Source organism: Anolis sagrei, chromosome 5 (genome assembly GCF_037176765.1).
Source record: "Anolis sagrei isolate rAnoSag1 chromosome 5, rAnoSag1.mat, whole genome shotgun sequence".
NCBI lineage: Eukaryota > Metazoa > Chordata > Lepidosauria > Squamata > Dactyloidae > Anolis > Anolis sagrei.
In genome coordinates, this window is record NC_090025.1 from 132,310,474 (window position 1) to 132,333,679 (window position 23,206).

Consider the following 23,206-nt stretch of genomic DNA (forward strand, 5'->3'; position numbering starts at 1 on the left):
TCAAACTCTTTAAAAATGCACAAGACCTGTTTATTTCTCTGATCAACAGTGAAAGCAGTGAAGGGCTTTGGCCTTTATTTACAGTACTTATATTTCTCCCTTCATACTCCGAAGGGGACTCAGGGCAGATCACAGAACACATATGCGGCACACATTCAATGTTGATTATACAGTGACAAGACAGACAAGAGGCAGATGTATATATAGGCTTTTGTCATCATTCAGCATTTTTGGAGGCTCTGCTCAGTTCTGGCCACAGTGGGTGCTGTCACTCCATCTCCTTGCCAAAGAACTTTTGTTTGTAAACTTTTCCTCCAAACGCTGTGCCTAAAATATCTCCCTGCTTAATGTGGTTCCTATTCCTCTACTCACATTGTTGTATTTGATCCGCTAGGTGGGCATGGAGCTGGGCTGAAGGTCAGGAGCTCGCCTTGACCTGGCTTTGAATTATCAACCTTTCGGCTGGCAAGATTTACTGCAGATGCAGCTGGTGATTAACCTGTTGTGCTAAAGTCAATGTTAATGTTTCTGGAAGACCTTCAAAGAAAAGGAAACAGGCAGTGAACAGCCCTGACTTTGCATTTCCTCACTACAGTTTGGCATCGATTGGGACAGACTTCTATCTAAAAGACTTTTTTATCCCCCCCCCCCCCCTTTTTGTTTACTGTACTCTCCATCACCTTTAGTCCTACACACCGACTTGAACATAGAGCTAAACATAGCGCGGGGAGATGAGTGCATGTTTAAGCCCTGAACCTAAATACTGATGTGTGGCTGGCACCTGAAGATCTTTATTGCTCTCTGTAACCACTTTCCATTGATCATAGTTCCAGAATGCCCAGGAGCAAGAACCCTACTTTGTGATTCCAAATCGTATTAGCTCTGTAACTCAATTCAGCCAAACATAGTTATAAACCATGATTTTCATGCCCAATGTACAAATGAGTGATCAACACCTAGGTACAAGGTGATGTTTTAGGATAAGTTTTTATGCACTCCACAAACCCACTAGCCATTTAACCCTCCAGCTGAGTTTTCATTATGCTCTAAATCACTGTCTGCATCTATCCTATAGTATAGTAACAGATTACGTTTCTACTAGTGCCACACAATGCATGACTGGCTAAAAAATAGGATGGCACTAGCAAATGACCTCAACTTTACTGAAGGAACACAGCAAATACACATTGGCTAGGAGCTGTATATAGGGAGATAGTTCTAATCCCTCCTGATGAAAAGCACAGGAAACTGTCATGAATATTCAGTTGTGACAGGACATGCTGCTGCTGAGGCAAAGGGATAGGATGTTCTCTCATCACTCCACATACAGAATCAAATTGGACTGAAAGTTAAATGTTACTTCAGTATCGACAATACGATAATAGTCCCAGTGCACCCAAAGGCAGCAGACTAGTTTAAGGAGTTCAAAACAAGCTTTTTGGCAACACAACTGTGTTCTCTAATTGTGGAATGGACAGAGGGGCTCATGAAGACTACAGCCTAAGGCAACTGTCTCATTCTGTAGGACCAGAACTGATCGGGCAGGGGTTGAACTGTTTAGGAGATCCCATTGCTACTACAGGGTCAAGTCTGAGCTGACTGGTAGTAATCCATTTCTCTTCTGGAAGGAGGCAAATGACAATATCAGTATAAGCCAACAACAACTCAGCTTGATGCAATCTATATCTAGACAGTAGCACTGCCTCAAGACGATGCACTTTCATGAGCACTCAGCTACTTCCCACAGAACCAAGATGAAGTACATTCCCACTCCAATCTTACCGGTGTCATTTCTATGACCACAATTAGTAGGAAAAAGGGATCCGTTTACTTTACCTCTTTATACCATAGATCCTATGATATATACAATAGGCCCTAGCTGTCTGCAGCCATGCTCCTTGAGTGACATTGCACACTATAATTTTTCTAAAATCTTAATAAGGCTATAAAGTGGAGCCCATGACATGCCTGTGTGGAGAAGACCAAATCACAGACCACTTACTACAATGCAGTAAGTTGTGCATGTGCCCTGCATGCCCTGCCACATGCACAATGAAGGGCCTTCTTACAGCGACACCAGAGACACTCAAAGTGGCCAGTTTCTGGTCAAAGGAAATTTAGTATAATACCAAGTGTTCTTTTAATAAAATCCCTGTTTGTGGTTTTTAACTATGTTTGTGGTTTTTAAAACATTATAACTGTATCCTCAATTCACTTCTGGCACAATAAATACATAAATATTCTAAAATGTGATGAGGATAAACTACATATGCCATGATAGATGTGTTCTAATTAATGATTAACAATATTTTTCTTATAGAATACAAAATTTATCAACAAAAATGTGTGACTCCTGATTACTCCCACTACATAATATAAATTATCATTCCTTTTTCTCTAAATAAGGAGATTTAAAGATGCTAACATTAAAAGCATTACAATACATTTAAAATATACAAATATTAAAAATATATAAATATTAAAACAGTATTAAACATCATTAGTATTAAAGACAATTCAGATTAAATCCATAAAAACATAAATGGAGCATTTGACAATTTAACACTTCATACATTCAGAGTTCACACAAGCCACAACTGCTAAAAGAGGTGTGTGTGTGTGTGTGGGGGGGGGGGGGGGGTTAATTTCTCAGAACTGGGGTATAGAATGGCAAACAAAAACATTACCAGTTGTGAGCAATGGCAATGTTAGTGGCTCAATTGGCAATGTTAGTGGCTCACAAAAGCATCAAAAGACAAGCCAGTAGGTAATGGACAAGATAGTAAGCAAATATGCAAGTGACAGGGTTGCTTATAATGTAGATATATGCAGCTTGGGACAGCAAATGGAATGTGCATGGTTGACCTCAGAATTATTTTTAAATATAGTTTTAATAAGTAATGAATGATTTGCTAGTAATTACATCATGAAGCTTTTTGTTATGCACTTTCAAATGCTCAATCAAGGATGGTGCTCTAAACAGAGCAGCACCAAGAAAGCCAACTGTACAAGGCACAAAGCATTACATGACCCTACAAACAATTATTTTAAACTAATTTTGCATTATACTGTGAGGGCTTTGAGTAGACATCATTGTTCTACCTCTTAGATGTAATAGTGATTTCCTAATACTTCTATGTAATTCAAACATACCTTAGTGCAAGAGCGAGAAGTAGCATTGATAATAAACCAGAAAGTCTCAGTGCACAGTCAATCTTTTGTGTTAAAAAAACATCCAGTGCGTTGTTTAACTTGCATCTGGAAGCCAGCAAAGATACTTGCAATTCTCTATTTACAATCATCTCCAGCAAATTTTGTACTTCAGTATATCTGGAAGGCACTAGGTTGACGGAGACATTCTATATGTTGAAGGACAGAGTAATAAGTTTTAATAACCTAAAAAGGAACAATTCAGTAAATATATCAAACATAATCAAGCAATTTTGGGTGTCATTCCACCTAAAAATAATTGCAAAAGACATTAAATTGGTCATTTAGCACTCATATTACCAATAATTAGAATGAAATTACTATGACCAAAATTATTCCTTTAAGAATCTAAAAGTTCAGTATGTAAGTTAAGGATAAATTCTTCCACTCTTAATATCCAAGACCTTTTTGGTGTACAAACAAGATAACAAGTAATGGGTGTAACAGGAAACCAAACTAAAAAAAAGTCTATTTCTTTATACAAGCACTGACATATTCATGGTATTAAAACAAAAAACTAAATAAAAGCAGCAAGCAATGATTCAAAATAAATTTCTTTATTTTCATATAGTGTTTTATATCAATGATCCAGTTAATAGAAAAGTCAGATAGCAAAAAAAAAAACACCCCACCCTTTTTATTTATACACGGCTTCCTTAGAGATGGTTTGAAGTGAGAAAAACATCATGATGGAGAATTTTAAAAAAATGACATAAAGACAAGTTCTTGAACTATACACTAGTGTGCTTTCCTGAAGGGAAAAATATCACAAACTATTAATATTTCCACGATACATAGCAATAGGAGCTATTTAGCATGTCAAGCAAACTAGACAGTCAAAAATTTATTTTGGGAAAAAACAGATAATCTAATAAATCCTGCCCATCTGAAAAGTGCATAAGGCAATGTAATACTGGAATGTTTTTGCATCAATGAAAAAAAACAGAAAACAACCTTACCACATTTGTTTTGATATTAACATTACTTTCTAGGAAGAGGACCCAATTATTTCTTCTAGATTCTTCTTGACTGAATGCAACACAACATTATAAAAATACTATTTAAAGATGACGAAAACATAATCTGTACAGATATTCTATTACAAACCACAACAGTACAGCAAAATCATTTTTCAAGATTCAATAATCCTGGTTAATAAAAGCTTAATTCATAATACTCTTCTGTAAAAGTCAAAGACATATAATGGTTGCAGCGCACACACCAAAATCAGTAAAGTTGTTCTACAGTTTCTCAAATCTACTCTTTGTTTAGCCTGGTATTATCAAAGGATAAGGCAACCTAGTTTAGTCTACTATGCATTATAAATAAGTGAAAGCATGTTTGCTTGAGGAAGGGTAGCTTTCCCTTTTCCAAAATACACGCACACTTCCCAATTCTGCAACAGAAAAGACTTCCCAATGTGCTATGACTCCCTCTTGATTACTATGGTACTATCACATCTTCAAAGGTGCTATGCTGAAAGAAAAAGAGGGGGGAAAGACAACATCCCTCCAGGCACTGCCATTTAACTTAACATGCGTCTGCAGTTTCAGGTATACTTCAGACCACTCATCTCTTGCTGGTTTGAATTTTCTGTTCTCTTCCATTTACATCTGCTATAAAATTTTCTGTTACTAAAATATTAATGAAATAACACCAGTGTAAAATCATTGGGTTGGATGCAAATAACCTACCTTCTTTAGATGTTTTGAATATGGAAACCAATTTCCCCACCTCTCCCTATCTGCTTGCACACCCCCCACCCCCAGCTCTATTCTTCAAACGTAGATCTGGATCCAACCCAAATCTGTAATGATATTTCTTTTCCCTGTGAAGTACAACAGATGAAAGTTATGATATAATCTTATTCTTGTAGTAGCAATAAATGGGAATAACACTTCCCAGAACAAAGAAAGACATTTCCTGTGCATCAGTATCTGATAGAAGCAAACAAGTAGTTCCAGAAAATATGGAAGGATCTGCTTATGTTTTCCTTTTTTTTTCAGTAACAACTCAGTAGTAAGCATTGGTAAATCAGTGTTTGTAAGTTCAGGCTTCATCTTCCATTCTTCTACATCTTTACAATGAAAATACATGGCCGATGCTCTGTTTGGAACTGAAAAAAACACACAGTCTAGAAACTTGGGCCAAAAATAACCCAAGACAGCACATCACTGGGAAATTGGTACTAACAATTAACAATCTGGATTACCAGTAAGGCTAAATAATCACAAGAAAAGCTCTTTAAAATGTTGAGATAAATTGGCACTATGCTCAGTCTGAATTTTCATTATATCACCAGAAGAATTTATTACAACTGAATATAAAATATACTCATAAGAACCAGTAAAGAACTATCACTTTAAGCCAGAGCATGATATTCTATCCCCTTTAGAGTAGTGCCAATTCAATTTGTGGTCTCTGGACTGGTGCTGGTCTGAAAGCCATCAGCTATTGGTCCCTGCAATTTCCAGGAAAGAACAAAGCAATTGCATAGCCAATGGACACAAATACAGTACCAGCTCTCACACCAAATAGCTAAGATTTTAAAGCTTGAGAAGACTCCAAAGACTGCATGAAGTCTCTACCCATTTCAAAACTTCAGAAAAAATTATGGTAAATCACTCGTATATCAATCTAGTTTCATTTCTTTTCAGACAGCCAGTTTTATCCAATTGTTGTTAGTGTGATGAAAACACCAGGCATAGTTGCTTATGGAGAACAGGGTTTGGAAGCCAAGGCGGTATGTATTGTCCTCATCAACATCATTCATGTCTCTTAAATCATTGCACAAAGTATAAAAACAATATGGTAGGGGTGAATAGGCCTTTAAGACTACAATTCTATTCTAACTCGTATGAGGTTTACTTTGAGAAAGACCAATACAGGAATGTATTGTAAAAAGGAGAATTTTGTTAAAGTATCTTTATATCCCGTAAAGAAATTTGTTCAAGCTCTGTAAACGGTCAATTAGAATATTACTGATGTACCTTACAAAGACTTAATTTATGCAAAATGCAAGTATTTTTTCACATTACAGTTAACACATGAAGGACATACAGCAGTTACATTGAAAAATTGTTTGTTCTAAAGCAGAAGCTAATACAGGTTGAGAATCTCTTATCCAAAAAACTTGGGAACAAAAGTATTTCACATTCAGATTTTGGAATACATAATGAGATATTTTAAAGATTTGATCCAAGTCTAAACAGGAAATTATTTTTGTTCCATATAGACCTTACAAACATATCCTGAAGGTAATATTATATACAATATATTAACAATTTTATGTATGAAATAAAGTTTGTGTACATTGAACCATCAGAAAGCAAAGGTGTCACTATTTCAAGTGTGGAGGATTTTGGAGGATTTAAATATGACAGATTTTTTTTTTTCCGTATCAAGAGCGACTTGAGAAACTGCAAGCTGCTTCTGGTGTGAGAGAATTGGCCATCCGACCTGTCGGTTTTCAGTCCTGCCGGCACAAGGGTTTAACCCACTGTGCCATTGGGGGCTCCATATTCCAGATAAGGGATACTCAACCTATACAAGTGTTTGTCATTGGTAAATTATTAGTAGAAATTGTTTACTCTACCCCTACTGCTTTTGAACACTTGTAGGCATTTAGTAAGAAAGAGGTGATCAATTCATAATGGGGGGAAAATCAGGTACTTCTAAAGGGCTCAGTCCTATGTCTTTATCATGACACAACAATGATCAAATGATTGCTTCCATTAATGTAGGTAAGGCAACCACCAAGTACAGAAAATGAATACCAGGACACATTTGTTCTTACCGGCTTACATTTCTTCAACAATTCTTTAGAATGATGTCAACAGTGCACATAACCAGGTTGCTGTGAAGGCATTTAACAGTGTATTTTGAAAGAATGTCTTTAAACACATACACATACAAAATTTCAGAGATCTCTCAACTGTTTTACAAGATAAAAATAATATAAAGGATAAATAAGAACTTATCATGAAGGGAAACAAATCCCACAGCACTCCATGCAAATTTCTAAACAGTCCGATGATTCACAACAAGCATCCATTATGCCACAGTCCATGTCACAAGGGCAGTTGCAGTCATCTCCCATTTCTTCTCCGCAGCAGCAGCAGCAAGCTTCGGCCGGACAGACACCACAAGACACTTGTTCCAGGACAAGGCTACAAAGGGTGACGAATTCGCAGAACAAGCAGGCCAAGATGCAGTGCACACAGCAATCTTGAGAGAAAGTAGGGGAAGAGAAGCAAATAATAAGTGAAAGTTACATTCTATTATGCCCTTTCCAAAAGGAAATAAAGGCACATTTCTGTCATTTATCTGCAAAATCCCACTTCCCTGCCCACATCACATAGTTCACATTCTTAATCTTCTGCTTATAGCCTGAAAAAAATTCAAAGGCTGGGCATTGAGAGGCAGAACATATTCACAAGTTTTAACCATTTTAGGACATGCCAACATAGCATGAAACTACTGACACACCTAATGTAAGTATTGAGGTCCATCAGCCAGCAAAGAAGACACAAATCTCAAGCAAACATATTCTAGCTCATAGAAAAAAAGTGTGAAGTTGGGCTTGCTACTATATGCTTGGCATTACGTTTATATTAGTTAGCTCTCCGTACTCACCAATTTGCCTCCACAAATTCAACTATCTTTGGTTTGAAAATATTCCAAAAAATCCCCAAAAGCAAAGCTTTATTATTACCATTTTATATAAGGGGTGCTATTTTACTTTGTCATTGTGTACGACAAAATGTGAGCAACGACAGTTTTTGGTATTCATAGAAGGTCCTGGAACCAACTTTAGCAAATGCCAATGGTTATAGTAGCATTTACTTGTTATATTTGTATTGTTTCCTCCAAAGAGTTCAAGCCGGCATACATCGATCTGTTGTTTTATTTTCCTTCTACCTTAGTGATGTTGTTTAAGCTAAGATATAATACTAGACCAAGATCCTCTATGGGTTTCATGGTTGAGTGCTGATATGAACCCAGATCTTCTCAGCAACAGTTCAAAATTCACACCAATATAATCATTCCTGTTACTCTATTTGGAGTATGAGAGAACAGGCTCACATTCCACAAATGAACTCCTTTTCTCAACCTTCCAATCAGTCTTTTTAAAAAAAAATTGAGACACTTGCTCCTACTTCAGAACTGATCTTCATATATTTAGAGTCTAGAGATGTAAAGTTTAATTGTAATATTTTTTATTTAAAATAAGAACAGGTGTTCTGATATATTGAGACATCCCAAAAATGCTACAAGATTTATTAATTTATCGTATCTCATCGCATCACAGTTGCACCCCCGTTTTCAAGGTGACAAAAACAATAAAATGCATATTCCTAGCATAATAGTCACACCCTTAGTTCACGATGCAAAAAAAAAAAAAGGGGGGGGGGGAAATATGGTAGTTTTATTTTTAAATATATTGCAAAAAACGGTTTGGGTTTTTTTCTTTTGCAAATGACATGTTCACTATCAATTGCTCATTCAATCAATCAGACAAATATAGGAAAACCCGTTTAAAAACATGCAAAAACTCCTGCCCAGAAGTCAAAAAGGTATTTGTGAAGATTGACCTCTCTATTATAGTCTCAACCACTTGAAGGTTCATGTTGGCATTGTGCTTCAGTTCACAAAGGCATCAACAGCAGAAAATCAAGAAGTATGCCCTTCATGGTCATAAATTGATTTTATCTCAGCCCAATGAACATTTTAATTTTTTCCCAGATTGAACAGCTGACTATACTACCATATCACAACCTATATTACAAAATTCTCATCCATTCAAGAACAGTTGTTAATGTGATAAAGGAGAGTTGCTATTTGTTAAAAAGAACCCAAAGCCCTCTTAGCTCATGGAACCAGTTTCTTATTTCTTTATACAGAGAGACTACATATTATTTATTACAAATAAAATGTAATACAGCAAAGACTGCAGCAAAGACTGTACAGTGGACAATATTTCTCTGGTTTTGGGGTACCCAAATTATACTCTTTAAAAAAACAAGCCTATTTTAAAGATAATAAATATTTGCAATTTTGTACATAGCAGGATATAAATATGAACAACAGAAGGAGAGGTATTTTAATTAATTAAACCATAATGATCTACATGTCTACTTAGAAGACAAATGCATCAAGTTCAATGGGACTTAATCCCAAATAAACATATAGTATGAGCCCCTTATCCATGGATTCAATATCCATGATTTTGAAGGGACATGCACTCTGGATGTTCCCAGAAGTCCCCTTCTGGCTCAGAAGGATACACCCACGAGTTTAATATCTCTGAATAATAGCATTATTTGCCAGCCAAAGCAAATGATGGCAGTTGTGCTCTAGGCATGAAAAGACTGCCATGCCCCGAAAATGGGGTCGTGATCTTTTATTGTTTTACAGAAATCCAAAAAGCGCATTTTGATTGGTGTTAATACATTGTCCATTCAATTGGTCTATGCTTACCTAATACACTTCTGATTGGTTCTCTATTACTAATCAAGTGAACAGATGGAAAACAGAACTGGAATTCAATGGAAAGTTCTTATCTTGTTCAAGTGACCCTGACTCGCTGGGAAGCGCTTGGCAGGCACTGGCTTACCTTTTTGGTTACAAATTACAGCAAGAATTCTGTGTGAAAGAATAGGAAGGATTTGCATGAAGGCAACTCCGTAAACTGCTGTGGCAACTCCTTCTCCAAGCTGTAATTTTGTCTGTTTACCTTCTTCAGATGGGACCTATAGTCTTATATAGCAATTTAAATTTTTTATAAAACTACGTTTCCTTCAATTTCATTTACGTACACTCTAAAAATACTCACCAAAGGTATTGGTGGGTCTCTCTAGGTCCTTCAGTCTGACTTTATGGTATGCTTCTGGCCCAACTATAGCTATTATATGCAGGATCATGTATCCACAGGGGAGTGTTATCTTCCATGGACATGGGATCATATTGTACTTAGTTCTAAACCTATTTCTATCATGGTCTGGAAAATTCACAAAGTGGCTGCATATCTAAGTTGTCTGTGCTGGCTGGAGATGATAAAGGCTATCAGAACATACTGGGTAGAGACCAGGTTGGGAATGCTTGCTCTAAAAAAAAAAGATAGAAGAGGTGTAACTTATGGTCTTTCTACTGTCATTCCTGGGACCAAATGAAAAGGAGTAAGAGAATATGAATATTCCTCCATCCCATGTCCAGGCCATTCTCTTTCTTCTCTTTCCCCGCATAAAGAAATCAGCAAAAGGAGAACCACATATTACTCATACTTCCTCTATTCCCACTAACTGAAAGTAAACATCTGTTATGTTTCAAAATTCAAACACTACCACCCTGTGACAAGACAAGAACATACAGTTTCAAGAAGTTCTAAAATCTGTTCCATACATCTCAGAATATTTGCAGTGGATCTTTGCAGAGCACTTTTCTATACGAGCTATTCCTTAACTCTCACCGACCTCACCATCATTCAATAGCATGATACAGAACGCCCCCAACATCCAGTGTAGTTTCAGGAGAGCTCTGTTTTGTCTTTCTTTTCAAGAAAACAGCATACAGATTTTTCTTCCAGAAAGCAGACTTTAAGAGTGTCTCTTGTACTACACACTTACAGTAATCTGACTTTAACTATCAGCTCCAGCCTATGAATTTTTCTAGTCCTATGAAATGCAGTACTAAAGAACTCATTAAACTGCAAGTCGCAGGATCCCATAGATTGAGCCACGTCAGTTAAAAGTGCCTATGGCATTATTGTGTGCGTACTTTAGATTATGGACCACATTTTAGTTCGTTTATCATTTTGTATGCAAATATATAATGCATTTAAATGTAACATTTGGTGTTTTTGAAAAGCTGGGACAGATCTTTAAAAATCATAATTTTTAAGATGGGGATGAGAAAATATTTTATTTGATGTATTATTACAAATGTGATCACAATCTATACATAGACATTTTGCCTTAAATAATTTTACTCACATTTGTTATCCAGTATCTACAAATGATGGACAGAAATGCACAAACACTTCAAGCTGAATGTGGCATCATGGGTAACAAAAAGGGAAAGAAAAACACAGCAAGCGAAATGGTAAAAAAGATAAGAGTGCTTGTGTGTATTAAATGGGGTTCTTTATATGAAGAATAAATGTACCTATAAGTGACCTTCATCCAAAGCTCAGCAGATATGACATGTGAAGTGAAGCTAGGGAGTACAAGTTCAGTGAAGAGGACCAAAGCTAGATTGATGGGTATTAATTAGCTTGTTGTCATGGAGATTGTACTTGAATAAATCTAACACAATTTCCTCTGATTTTTTTTTCCTAACGCAGAGGGGGTTCAGAGAGGATCAAATAGTTATATCGGCCTTGACACTGTACGAATCCAAATGTTTAAAACATGTTTCCATCACAAGGATTGGATGCAAATCTTTTGCAGGAAAAATATTTAGTTTGTATACCTCTTGGCTTTTGACAAATTCACAGACAAAACTGCCAATAAATAAATAAATACTACATCAAAATGAATTAATCCAAAAGTGCTTTTAAAAGATGTAACATACGTGTGGTTAAGAAATATTCCGAATGCTTGGGAGGAAAGCGCTGAATGTCATTATTGTGAGGAAATGCCAGTAGCCAAAATAAGAGTGACTAGCTCAGTGTCTTAGCCTTCCAAAATGAAACTCAATTAGAAAAAAACAGAGACAAAAATACCCATCCAAGGATCAGAACTAGTTTTTCAAAAGTTCATTTCAGTTAGTTCTGAAAAGTGATGCTTTATTCTATTTGTGTCGACAGAGAGAAGCACTGGTCTAAAGATACTTTATTCTTAGCTAATTAGCAATAGCTAAATTTTTCTATGCAGGTCCATTTATACAGAGAAACAGGGCACTATAATGACTCTGATTGTGCAGACCATTAATGGATGCTAATGTAGATTGTTTTTGAAACTCTCCTTTTTATACACATTCAGTTCACTCAGGTTAGGTAGCTCTGAGAGCTATACTTTGATATTCTATGTAACCTTTCATGAATTTTTTTTCTAACCTATATTTTTTCTGCATAATTTATATATTGCAATACTGCACTCTCTCTGGACAGTGAACGTGCTACTGATGGGACCAAAGTACAGAATGCTCAAAAGCAACCCACTACATCACATGGCACAAACACATTTGAAATTAAAAGTTTGAAAGGGATAATCTAGGAACAACATGGGTGACTATCATTCGAAAAATACATTTCGGACATTGCACTAAACAAATTCTTAGGCTTACCCAAATGACCAATTCTATCCCCAAGTCCCATGTACTTCAGAATCTGAATTCTGAAAAAGATTTTATTGAGTAAATATCCCACTCCGGTTCTTAAAATGGTCACATAACATATTGAAAAAAATAGGGATTCAACACTTCCAAATTCTCCAAAGATATATATCGACAAATTCACTGTTATAGGAAAATGAAACAATGTTTCTTCCCTAGAGGACTGCCAGTTCAACAGTTCACTAAAACGGGTAAAAAAAAATATTTGGATTTTAAACAGTAGGAAGAAATCACCCTTTTGTAATTAGACCCAGAGGCACGTGAAACTATGCAGTTTCCCTGGACTTTATAAGCTTTTTTTGGTTGTAAACATATATATTCCCAAATGCTTTAAAGCTCAAAGCATTCAAAGAAATGCTTGATCATAGGGTAGGACTTCCATCCTTTTGTTGAAGAAACATCCTACTGTTGAAAAAAACTCAACTCTAAAATGAACTACAGAAAGTTGGTAAAATACACATAAAGTGCTTGCTCTCATGTTAAGAATATCTATTCAGAAACTTCTTTTAAAAAAACGTAAATGAAAAGCCCTACTTGTTCAAGTACAGCTAATATTTAAACATAAGTATTCCATTTAGCTCTAAGGATGGTAACAGCTACCGATAAGCAAATCCTGTATTAATTTCACAAAGGGCCTTATACACCATCTAAACCAGCATTTTCTGGCATTCTGATGCAAAGGACTTGTAATTATTCTTGTTTCTAACGTGACAGGACTGATGCCATATACTGTGTCCATTGGTTGCAGTTGTTTCTTTCTTCCTTGGAAGCTCTCTAGTGATCATCAGCTAATGGTGATTCCTAGAGAGCTTCCAGACACCAATCCAGGGGGCACTATTTTGAGAAGCACTGATCTAAACCACTGACCATGAATTCCATAAAACACTTGTTACCACCTTCTTTTGGCATCTCTAAATTAATTTGATTGAACAGCTGGAAGTTCTAGCTGTAGTTGATTCAGCTCTTTTAGCTTAGTTTGAAAGTTGGTTATATCCACATAAAAGTTACCTGGTTGTTAAGAAGTTTCAAAAGGAAGTTCTGAAAATGATAAATACATCAAGTGGAAAAGATTACTAAAAACACAAGAGGTGATGGCATCCCTACTTGAAATGAAAATAAATGAAAGCAGTGACATATGATAACCATAACCATGCAGTAAAACTATACCCGGAGAACTATATATTCTACTTTCCTAATCTGAAGCCCCAAAACTTCTAGCTATTTCTCAGAAAGGAGTATTCAAACCTCTTTTGCCATTTTGGGTGCCTTTGTCTACGTCTTTTTTCAGCTCTACAATCATTTTAGAGAACTAGAAGCTGGAATTTTACATGGCATTGCTTTTATTTGCATCTTTTACCTTCAACATTATGTTCTTTTATCAGTTAACCTGTAAATTGATCCATGATTCAAATAGATCCAGTAGCCTTTTGGAACTGACTCTGTTGAAAGATTTTGAAAATTCAACCATTTAACATCATCAAATCACCCCTGCTTTTATGTTTTATGAATTACTCAATATTCTTTTAAAAAATACTGGAATAGCAGAACTATTTTTATGAAGCCACGTTATTTATTTGTTATCAAAGCTTGTTCTTCTAGATGCTAAACAAAAATTGGAATAATGCTGCACATCAATCTACCTCAAACAGACACCAGTTTAAAAATATCTACAATAGTATGGCTGCCTCCAACATAGCTTTGTAAAGACTGGCTACTTTCCAATTCTTCAGCAAAGTGAACTTAATCAGGGATTGCACAGATCTGTTAAGAGGTAAACAACTGCATGTCCAGGACAGAGGTCAATTTTTAAGTTATCGTACAGGACTTTAAGGGCAATTACAAAATGCTGAGTTACAAAATGCTGACCCCAGCCTGATTTTAGCGAGCTGTATTCACACAGAGATCAGGAAATTCAAAGAAACCCTCCAAGCATTCTGCTCTCTCACAGCAAGAATCAAATGGGCAAAACCATTATCAAAGTAGCAGCTGAGGTCCTCAACAAGGCTTTACTCAAGGCCCATGCAGAGATGGAAACAGAGGTCTCTGCAGGGGTTACAAGACTTGTATAGACACCAGACAGAGGCTTGTTGAAGGCCAAGGTAAGAATTCCAGCAAGAAAGCCAGGCTTTGGCCAACGGAACCTGATCATACGTTACTAGAAGCTTTGGAAATGGAGTACTGAAAACACAAAAATAATAGATATGTTTATATCAGATTTTCAAAAATATTAAACACATGCTCGAGTATTAGAAAAAAAAATTATGCCAGAGGAAAGATGGGAAACATTCTATAATCATCATTGTGCTACATTTTGATACAAAAAAAATCTCCCCAATCTTAAGTAGCAATAATAATTGTGCTCCTTAGGGTTTTTTTTATTGTGCCAGAAGCAACTTAAAATCATACTACAAGTTGTTTCCAGTGTGAGAGAAAGGCATTGCCCAGGGGACACCTGCTGGGAGGTTTCCCTCATGTCCCCGTAAGCTAGAGCTGACAGATGGGAACTCACCCAATTTCACATATTCGAACTGGCAACCTTTAGGTCAGCAACCCAACCTTCAGGTCAGCAGTCTAGCCGGAACAAGGGTTTAACCTATTGTGCCACTGAGGCTCCACTTGCTCCTTAGATGAAATTACATTTTTGATACAAAAACCCCAAAATGCCCCATTAAGAGATGCTTGAAAAGTAGCACATTACAGACAAGGAAAGATGCGCTTAAAAGGATACAAAATTAATATCTGAGGAGCTTTAAATCAAGATCTATTCAGGATTCATAGAAAGAAGATGGTGAATGGCAGGAAAGCTGCAGTTTTTCCCTTTTGTGGGTCACCTTTCTTGCAGGCTTCTCCCATGCCTTATTTTTCAGCTAAGCTCTAACATTACAGATGAATCCAAATAAGAGAAAAACCAGTTCTCCATATACATAGATTATGTATCAACCTATTCAACCAACCACTGCTTGGAAATATTCCTTTAAAAACCAAACATTTTGCCATCTCATATAAGGGACACCATTTTATGATGCCATTGTACATAATGGAACTTGAACATCTATAAATTTTGGTATGCACAGAGGGTTCTAAAACCAAGAGAAGGCAGGATCCTAAATACAGGTTGAGCATCCCTTATCTAGAAATCCAAAATTCAAAACGGTTTGCATGGGTGGCCGACTTTGCTTTCTGGTGGTTCAATATTCACAAACTTTATGCACAAAAGTATTAAGATATATAAAATTTCCTTTAGGCTATGTCTAAAAGTAAATATGAAGCATGCATGCATTTCACATTTAGACTTTAATCTCATCTCCAAGAAATCTCTTTATATACATATAGGGCTACATAAGTACCCCCTCACACACACACACACACACACAAACCTCTGAAATTTTAGCATTTCAGATAGGTGATACCTGTGTTATCAGTGTACCTTTTATCGTTTACATAATTTGGGCAGCCCTAGGTTTACATATTTCGGTTTGGTGGACTTCATTGCAACTGAATACAGTATGTGGTTCAAGCAAAGCTGCATGGTGAAAAAGGAAATCTAGCATTATAAATGTGAATCTGCAGTATTCAAGGGCTGATTAATCTGCTTATACTCAAGACAGTAGTACCTCTTGGATGCAAAAATCAGCTAATTTTGCTTGCAATAAAGGACTACACTTGGTAAGGTAAGCCAGATAAAGGAATGAGCTGTGAAGCAGTCTCTCAGGAATACATAGCAGTGTAGCCAAATAAAATAGCAGTATGGTTTTTAAAAATGCGCTGTCCACTCAGAAAAAGTGATGCTTCAAAATTAAATCACAGACCTAGCTCTGATGCTCTGGCAGCTGGAGAGGCAGTGCTCCAAAACCTAGATGATACTGTGGGAACACAGCCAGAAAAATAGAAAAGTGGCACTTAAATTACTCAAGTGAATGGTGGGAAGCAGTAAAGCATATGAAAGGGCAGAGAGATGAGGGAGATACAAACTGGCAGAGGTTGAGAGCAACTGAGATGCAAAAAATACAGAGAAGCTGGCATGAAGCAGAGTGCTGGGCAGAAGCCGAAAGGATTAAAGATGTCACTAGTACTAGGAGTGGTTCGGTCAGATGTAAGATGTCAAGAGCTGAAGAGTTTCTAAACAAGTAAGAAGTTACTGTGGTTATTCAATGGGAAACACTCTTTTCTACTTGATTTCATGAGGATATCTTTTCATTTGCAACATCCCCGATAATTCCTCAGGTTTTGTTGTTTATTTTTATTATAACAGGTGTTACATTTATGTCTGGGATAAACTTTGCTTATAATTTTTCTATTTGTATGGGCATATTTTCCTTTTGTAACATCCGACAAGGCAAGTGATTTCCTAACTGCAATACCTCTTGACTTATGGCAATGCCATGAATTTTCCATAGGTTTTTTAAGGCAAGGAATACTCAATACTCAAACAGTTGGCCAATTCCTTCCTCTTAAATACAACCTCCAGCACCTGGTGGTCTACCATAAAAGTACTAAGTAGGGCTGACCTTCCTTAGCACAATCTTTAGTGTATTTATACCCAGTAGCATTGAAACACCAGTATATTTCACACCTCACACTGTTGTATGACACTCTAGTTATTAGTTTATTGCTTCATTTAGCAGTATAGACAATTGTAGTTAAGAATTATTGAGATAGGCACTTATTAATCTGAAGAGACTGATTCACAGGACACCAACTACATAGGAAATTTACAAATCTATTCCTTTTCCGAAGTTTCAGTCCAAAAATGTTATATGAAAAATTCAGCAGTCAAGAATCACATTCAAAATCAAGTCACTGGAAGAAATAAGGATAGATCTTAGGTGTTTTTATTGGGCATGCAAAGGCAAAGATGGGATGTCCTTTTGGACTATCTTTCTAAATATGGGGCAAAGTGTATTTGGATTATTATAATCTAGTACAGGTTAGAAAGGACTGTTCAACCTATCTTATTTCCAAGCAGGTAGATATATTCTTATGGATGACAGAATGATTTTATAAATGATTTTATAAAGTCTACTGTCAAAGACATGGTATTCCCTGTAGTAACCTACGGATGTGAGAGCTGGACCTTAGGGAAGGCTGAGCGAAGGAAGCTAGATGCTTTTGAGCTGTGGTGTTGGAGGAAAGTTCTGAGAGTGCCTTGGACTGTGAGAAGATCCAACCAGTCCATCCTCCAGGAAATAAAACCCGACTGGTCATTGGAGGGAAGGATACTAGAGACAAAGTTGAAGTACTTTGGCCACATCATGAGGAGACAGCAAAGCCTAGAGAAGACAATTATGCTGGGAAAAGTTGAAGGTAAAAGGAAGAGGGGCCGACCAAGGGCAAGATGGATGGATGGCATCCTTGAAGTGACTGGACTGACCTTGAAGGAGCTGGGGGTGGTGACGGCCGACAGGGAGCTCTGGCGTGGGCTGGTCCATGAGGTCACGAAGAGTCAGAGACGACTGAACGAATTAACAACAACAACTGTTAAGCAAAATCATACATTTGACTAAATACGGTTATTCCAGATGAGACAATTTAGAAAGGCAAAACCAGTGTAACAATGACGACATACATAAGTAAAGTTATATATGGTTGATTTTAGGTTAAATAAGATTTTATGTAATTTTGGGATATTGCCTCTCCAATATATCTATTAAAAGATTCTTCTTTGTCTCTTTTTTTCAAACCAACAGTAAATCACAAATACAATAGGAGGCTCATTCCTAAATCAGACCCCAGTGAGAGCTGTATGGAGTCCATGCCCAAGTCTGTTAGTGAAGGCTGGTTAAGCCACCAATGACCTGTAAAAGTAAGTTTTTAATGTTCTGTAATGTAAATTTTTAAGACAGAGTAGCTGGAGGAGACAAGGAAGCAACCAAGGTAAGTTTATGTGGATAAATTTAGTTCTGCCACAACTGGCCCTTATAGCATTATAACTTGGTATGACATGCAAAAGAAATTAGAAAGGAACAACATTGTCTTCATATAAGCTTGTCAAAATTCACCTGAATTATTCCTGGCGATAGTATAAAGTTGCTGATTGGGTCTAAAATGTATATCTTGCTTTCGTATTCTTTCTTTCACTCTTTTAACCTATTGTCCTACTACCAAGAATAGAGACAAGCAGGAGTAAAGACTATTTTGTCTTTCTAAAATTGTGTGTGTGGACCTTGAAACCTTTCACTTGTTCTGGCCTGATGCCTAAAGCAACATACAACCAACATATTAGCAACACTGAGAAGCACAAATATTTGAAAGCAGGAAAATTATTGTTTCAATTTTCTACAAATGCTTACAATTTTCCTTTTGGGAAGTACAATATATACTCAAGTATAAGCCGACCTAAATATAAGCCGAGGCACCTAATTTTACCACAAAAAACTGGGGAAACATATTAACTTCAGTATAAGTCGAGGGCGGGAAATGCAGCAGGTACTGGTAAATTTCAAAATAAAAATAGATACCAATAAAATGACATCAATTGAGGCATCAGTAGGTTAAATGTTTTGAGTATTTACATAAAACTAATTTAAGATAAAAAAAACTGTCCAACTTTGATTAAACCATTATTCTAACCTTTTTCAATGTAAATATGCTTAAGTATCCTTCCAATAATAATAGAGTAAAATAATAAATATAATAAAATAATAGAATAAAATAATGGAAATGTAATAATAACAGTAATAAAGCCCAGCTTACCTATCTGAACATACCTCTCTTTATAAACCATCTAGGACCATCTTCTAGGGAGGCCCTGCCCTCGGTCGCGCCTCCCTTGGAGATAAGGTTGGCAGGGACAAGAGACAGGGCCTTCTCAGTGGTGGCCCCTTGGCTGTGGAACGCCTTGCCCATGGATATAAGATTGGCCCCCTCCCTCTTGAAATTCCACAGAAAGGTTAAAACCTGGCTCTTCGAGCAAGCTTTTGCTAATACAGCATAATTAGATAAATGTGAAATTTGGAACAATTTGATGATGCTATTGGATCACGATTTTAGTAAGAAGATGCCTATGACTATTTTTTTTTATAATTTTGTAAGGTTTTTATTCTTTATGCTAAATGTTTAATTGAATTTTATATTTGTTTTAACTGTACTTTTATAATGTTGAGGCATCAAATTGTTGCGGGCTGTGAACCGCCTTGAGTCACCTACAGGCTGAGAAAGGCAGTATATAAATGTGGTAAATAAATAAATAAATAAATAAAGTAAAATAATAAATGTAATAAAAATAATACTAATAACAGAATAAAATAATAAATAACCTTGACTCAAGTAAAAGCCAAGGGGCTGAAAAACTAGGCTTATACTCGAGTATATATAGTAACCCCTGTTCTGTTGTAATAATTTCTATTGCTTCTGAAGTACAACTTAGGAGTTTTCAATTACTTTTTAGCTGATTGTGCAATTACCAGCAGAAATAGGATTTGGTTTTTCCATGTCCAGTTTACTTATAACGTTTTAACTTACCTTCTGGTAGAGAACCTGCTTTATGGGAATATGCAGCACTTTTCTTGCTGCTTCCACTGTTAACAGACAAGCTGGACTGGATTTTTCTGTGCATTTTATGGGAAACCGGAGCTGAGAACCTTCTGCTGCCATCTGGTATGCCAGGTTTGACTCCATTGTGAAATCCACTCCCATGATTCGGACACACATGGCCATTCTGCACTTTGCCAGTTTCTTCCTTACACTTTTCAAGTGGTACAGTATTTGGTAGAGGCAAACGTTGAGGTTGTGCTATTCAGGAAAAGAAGAGTCAAAATTGATTAACAAATATGCAGGGCAAGAACTCTTTTTACTTTAGTCAGTAACTACAGGTGTGTGCGTACGTACATACACCTTCAACTGGTATGTTGACTTATAGTAACCCCATGAATTTCACAAGGATTTCTTAGGCAATGGTTACTCAGAGGTGGTTTTGCCAGTTAAGACTGAAAGGTTCAGGTAGAGTTTGGAGGTACAGAGACTAGCCATATGTGAAAAGGCCTTGGAGAGTCTTTAATTGGATATCCTAACATTTTTGTTAAAATAGAAAAGAAACTTGGCTGCAGTACTGGGGCAGGTTAATTTACGGACCTGCGCTGTCCCTTATGTAAACCCACAGCTTTTCTAATGCTATCTTCTCTACTAGGAAATATATTGAACACAATGGAGTTAATCTCTATCTTTTAGAACTGTGGATTGATAGGGTAGTAAAAATAACACTACATAACATGATGGGTTACAAATGTCAATATATAATTGGTTCTATCATAAAAACATGGAAAAACATGCCAAAATTTTCATTTTGCAGGACATCCTGCAGCACATTTTGCTATAGTTTTTCAATGAATTTTTCATCAACTCTCAACCAATTCAACATAGTTTGGGGCAGCAAAAAATGAAGTTTCTCGATTATAACAACTATTTTCAAAGTAAGGACCACACAATTAAACAGGAAATAATACTTTTAATGCAGGAACAGAAAATTTACCTAGTGTAATGCAAGCTTTCTCATGGTTTTATTGGCAAAACCCTTGACAAAACTTTTGGTCAGCTCCATTTTTTAGAACCAAGGATACCCAAAGTCCAATCATTCACAGGTGGCTAAATTCATTTTGCATGCCACAAGTACTCTGGCAATTCAATAGCAAGATACACACACACACACACACACACACACATATATATATATATATACACACACACTTTTTGTGGAGTCCTAAAATAGAGTAGCATTTGTATAATTCCTTTTGCATTTATTGGCAAAAACAATTCAATCACTGGCAGAAAACAAAACCTAAACAAAACTATTAACTATTGTTCAATTTTCAGCCTATGTGGTTATTAATAAGGAGCTAAACATTTCAAGAATGCGGATGCATCTTGTCACATCATAGCCTAGCAAGCAGACAAAGTTCTTGAATTTTTGATTATAAAATGCAATGCCATTGTCCATTGTCAATAAATAAACAAAATGAACACATTAAGAATTCCGTAAATCTAAATTACAATGTTATTAGAACTGACAGTTAAGACTTTACGGATCTAGCCAAATTGGAAGTGGTTGTTTGCAACTGTTTGTAATTTCTATGTTACAGAAAAACACATGAAACATAATCTTATGTTCTGGTTTAAACATGTGATTTATTTTGTCCATTAATGAGCCATGAGAAAAACATTCAGCTATGTAATATTATTTTAGTTTAATTGTGTTATTTTCACTAGTATCAAGAGATCAAATTCTGTTCCCAAAGTACTATTATTTCAGTCTTTTTCATATTAATACACAACTTTTTAGTTGACTGGCTTTCGAGTATTATACATAAGATATCTAGGTCAAATCAAAAGTGAATGAAAACCCCAAACGTATTAGTTATACCAATTTAAATTTATTTTAACTTTATTGATAATTTTTCACTAGGGAGACTTGAATCTTATGGTTAAAATACACTTGAAACCAATTAGGAACCATATGACTGCATTCTCGTATAAAGAATAAGACGCATTTGACAGTTTTTAAGATTAAGCCACAACCATCCAGTTTAAAACCAAAATGTTTTACCTTATTTTTAAAGGTTGTGTATATCTTTTTTTTAAAAAAGAAGGCAAGAAAGAGAAGCATAACACAGGAAACGACACAATGCTTTCTTAAAACACAGTGGATACCCAGGGACTATCACTCTCCCTTTAATGATCCGCTGCTCTCATTCAGCTGTCTTTCTTTCTTCCCCCCAAATCTTTACATATGTGACAGCTCTCAAAAGTAGACCATAGACCATCTGGCATTTTCAGAGGTGTAACATGTGCAAATTCAGCTCTACTGGGAACACAATGCTATCTTCCGCCTGCGCTATAAAAGATACAATAGAATGTAGAACTTATGAGTTGTTTTGAATTATTCATTTTTTGCCTGTATATTCAAGAAATTTTACAAACTCTGCATTTTGTACTACATAATCACATGCGTTAAAGGTACAAAGAAACTTTTTGACACCTCTTTTCTACAGAATGATGGCATTTTGTTTGATATGTGAACATTCAGTGTCTGTTATATCATTCTAAACAGACCATGTGCTGCTACAAAAGACCAATTTTTGCACTATGTAGGAGCAAAATTTTATTCTTCTCATTCAGTAATACACATCAATATTTCCAGCACAAGATTTATGAACATTCAGCATCTTAAATACAGAATAGCAGTGGTCACCAACAATACATTTTACACACACACATACACCACTACATAAAAGACTACTCTCTCCTTCCATGTCCACAGTGAATAGTAAAGTGTTTTAAGAAATGGTTAAATTTTTCGAGTATAGTAAAACCAGTGGATTTAGGTCAATGTTTTATACAGTGTTAATACTAGTGAATTTTCACCAAGAATGGTAGGAACTGGATTAATGATTCAATAGAATGAATCACTTTTGATAGAAAACTAGCAGATAATGTAGCCAGTAATAACTATACATGAATCTGCTGTCTGCGGAAAAGCAATAAAAAGGCAATATATCGCTACAGCATATAATCTATTAGCATGTTTCACTGCAGTACTGTCACTGGCCTCTTCATAAAGCACAACTTAATATAATAACTTTTGTGTTACTTAACCAACTTTACACAGTAATTTAATTGTGAGATTAGTAGATAGCATAAAATGCTTCCAGTATTTTAACATATATTTATT

At 36.0% G+C, this 23,206-nt stretch overlaps 1 protein-coding gene across 2 annotated transcripts in view; it reads right to left on the reverse strand.

The window, feature by feature from the left end:
* Window positions 1-3,751: 3,751 nt before the first annotated feature.
* MDFIC (MyoD family inhibitor domain containing) overlaps window positions 3,752-23,206 on the reverse strand; it is a 53,818-nt gene continuing 34,363 nt past the window's right edge. For both annotated transcript variants that reach the window (XM_060777678.2, XM_060777677.2), the window contains exons 4-5: window positions 20,005-20,274; window positions 3,752-7,437 (exon numbers count right to left, since the gene is read on the reverse strand). In XM_060777678.2, the coding sequence (XP_060633661.2) occupies window positions 7,190-7,437; window positions 20,005-20,274 (518 nt within the window). In that variant the 3' untranslated portion in view covers window positions 3,752-7,189. The remainder of the gene's footprint in view (window positions 7,438-20,004; window positions 20,275-23,206) is intronic.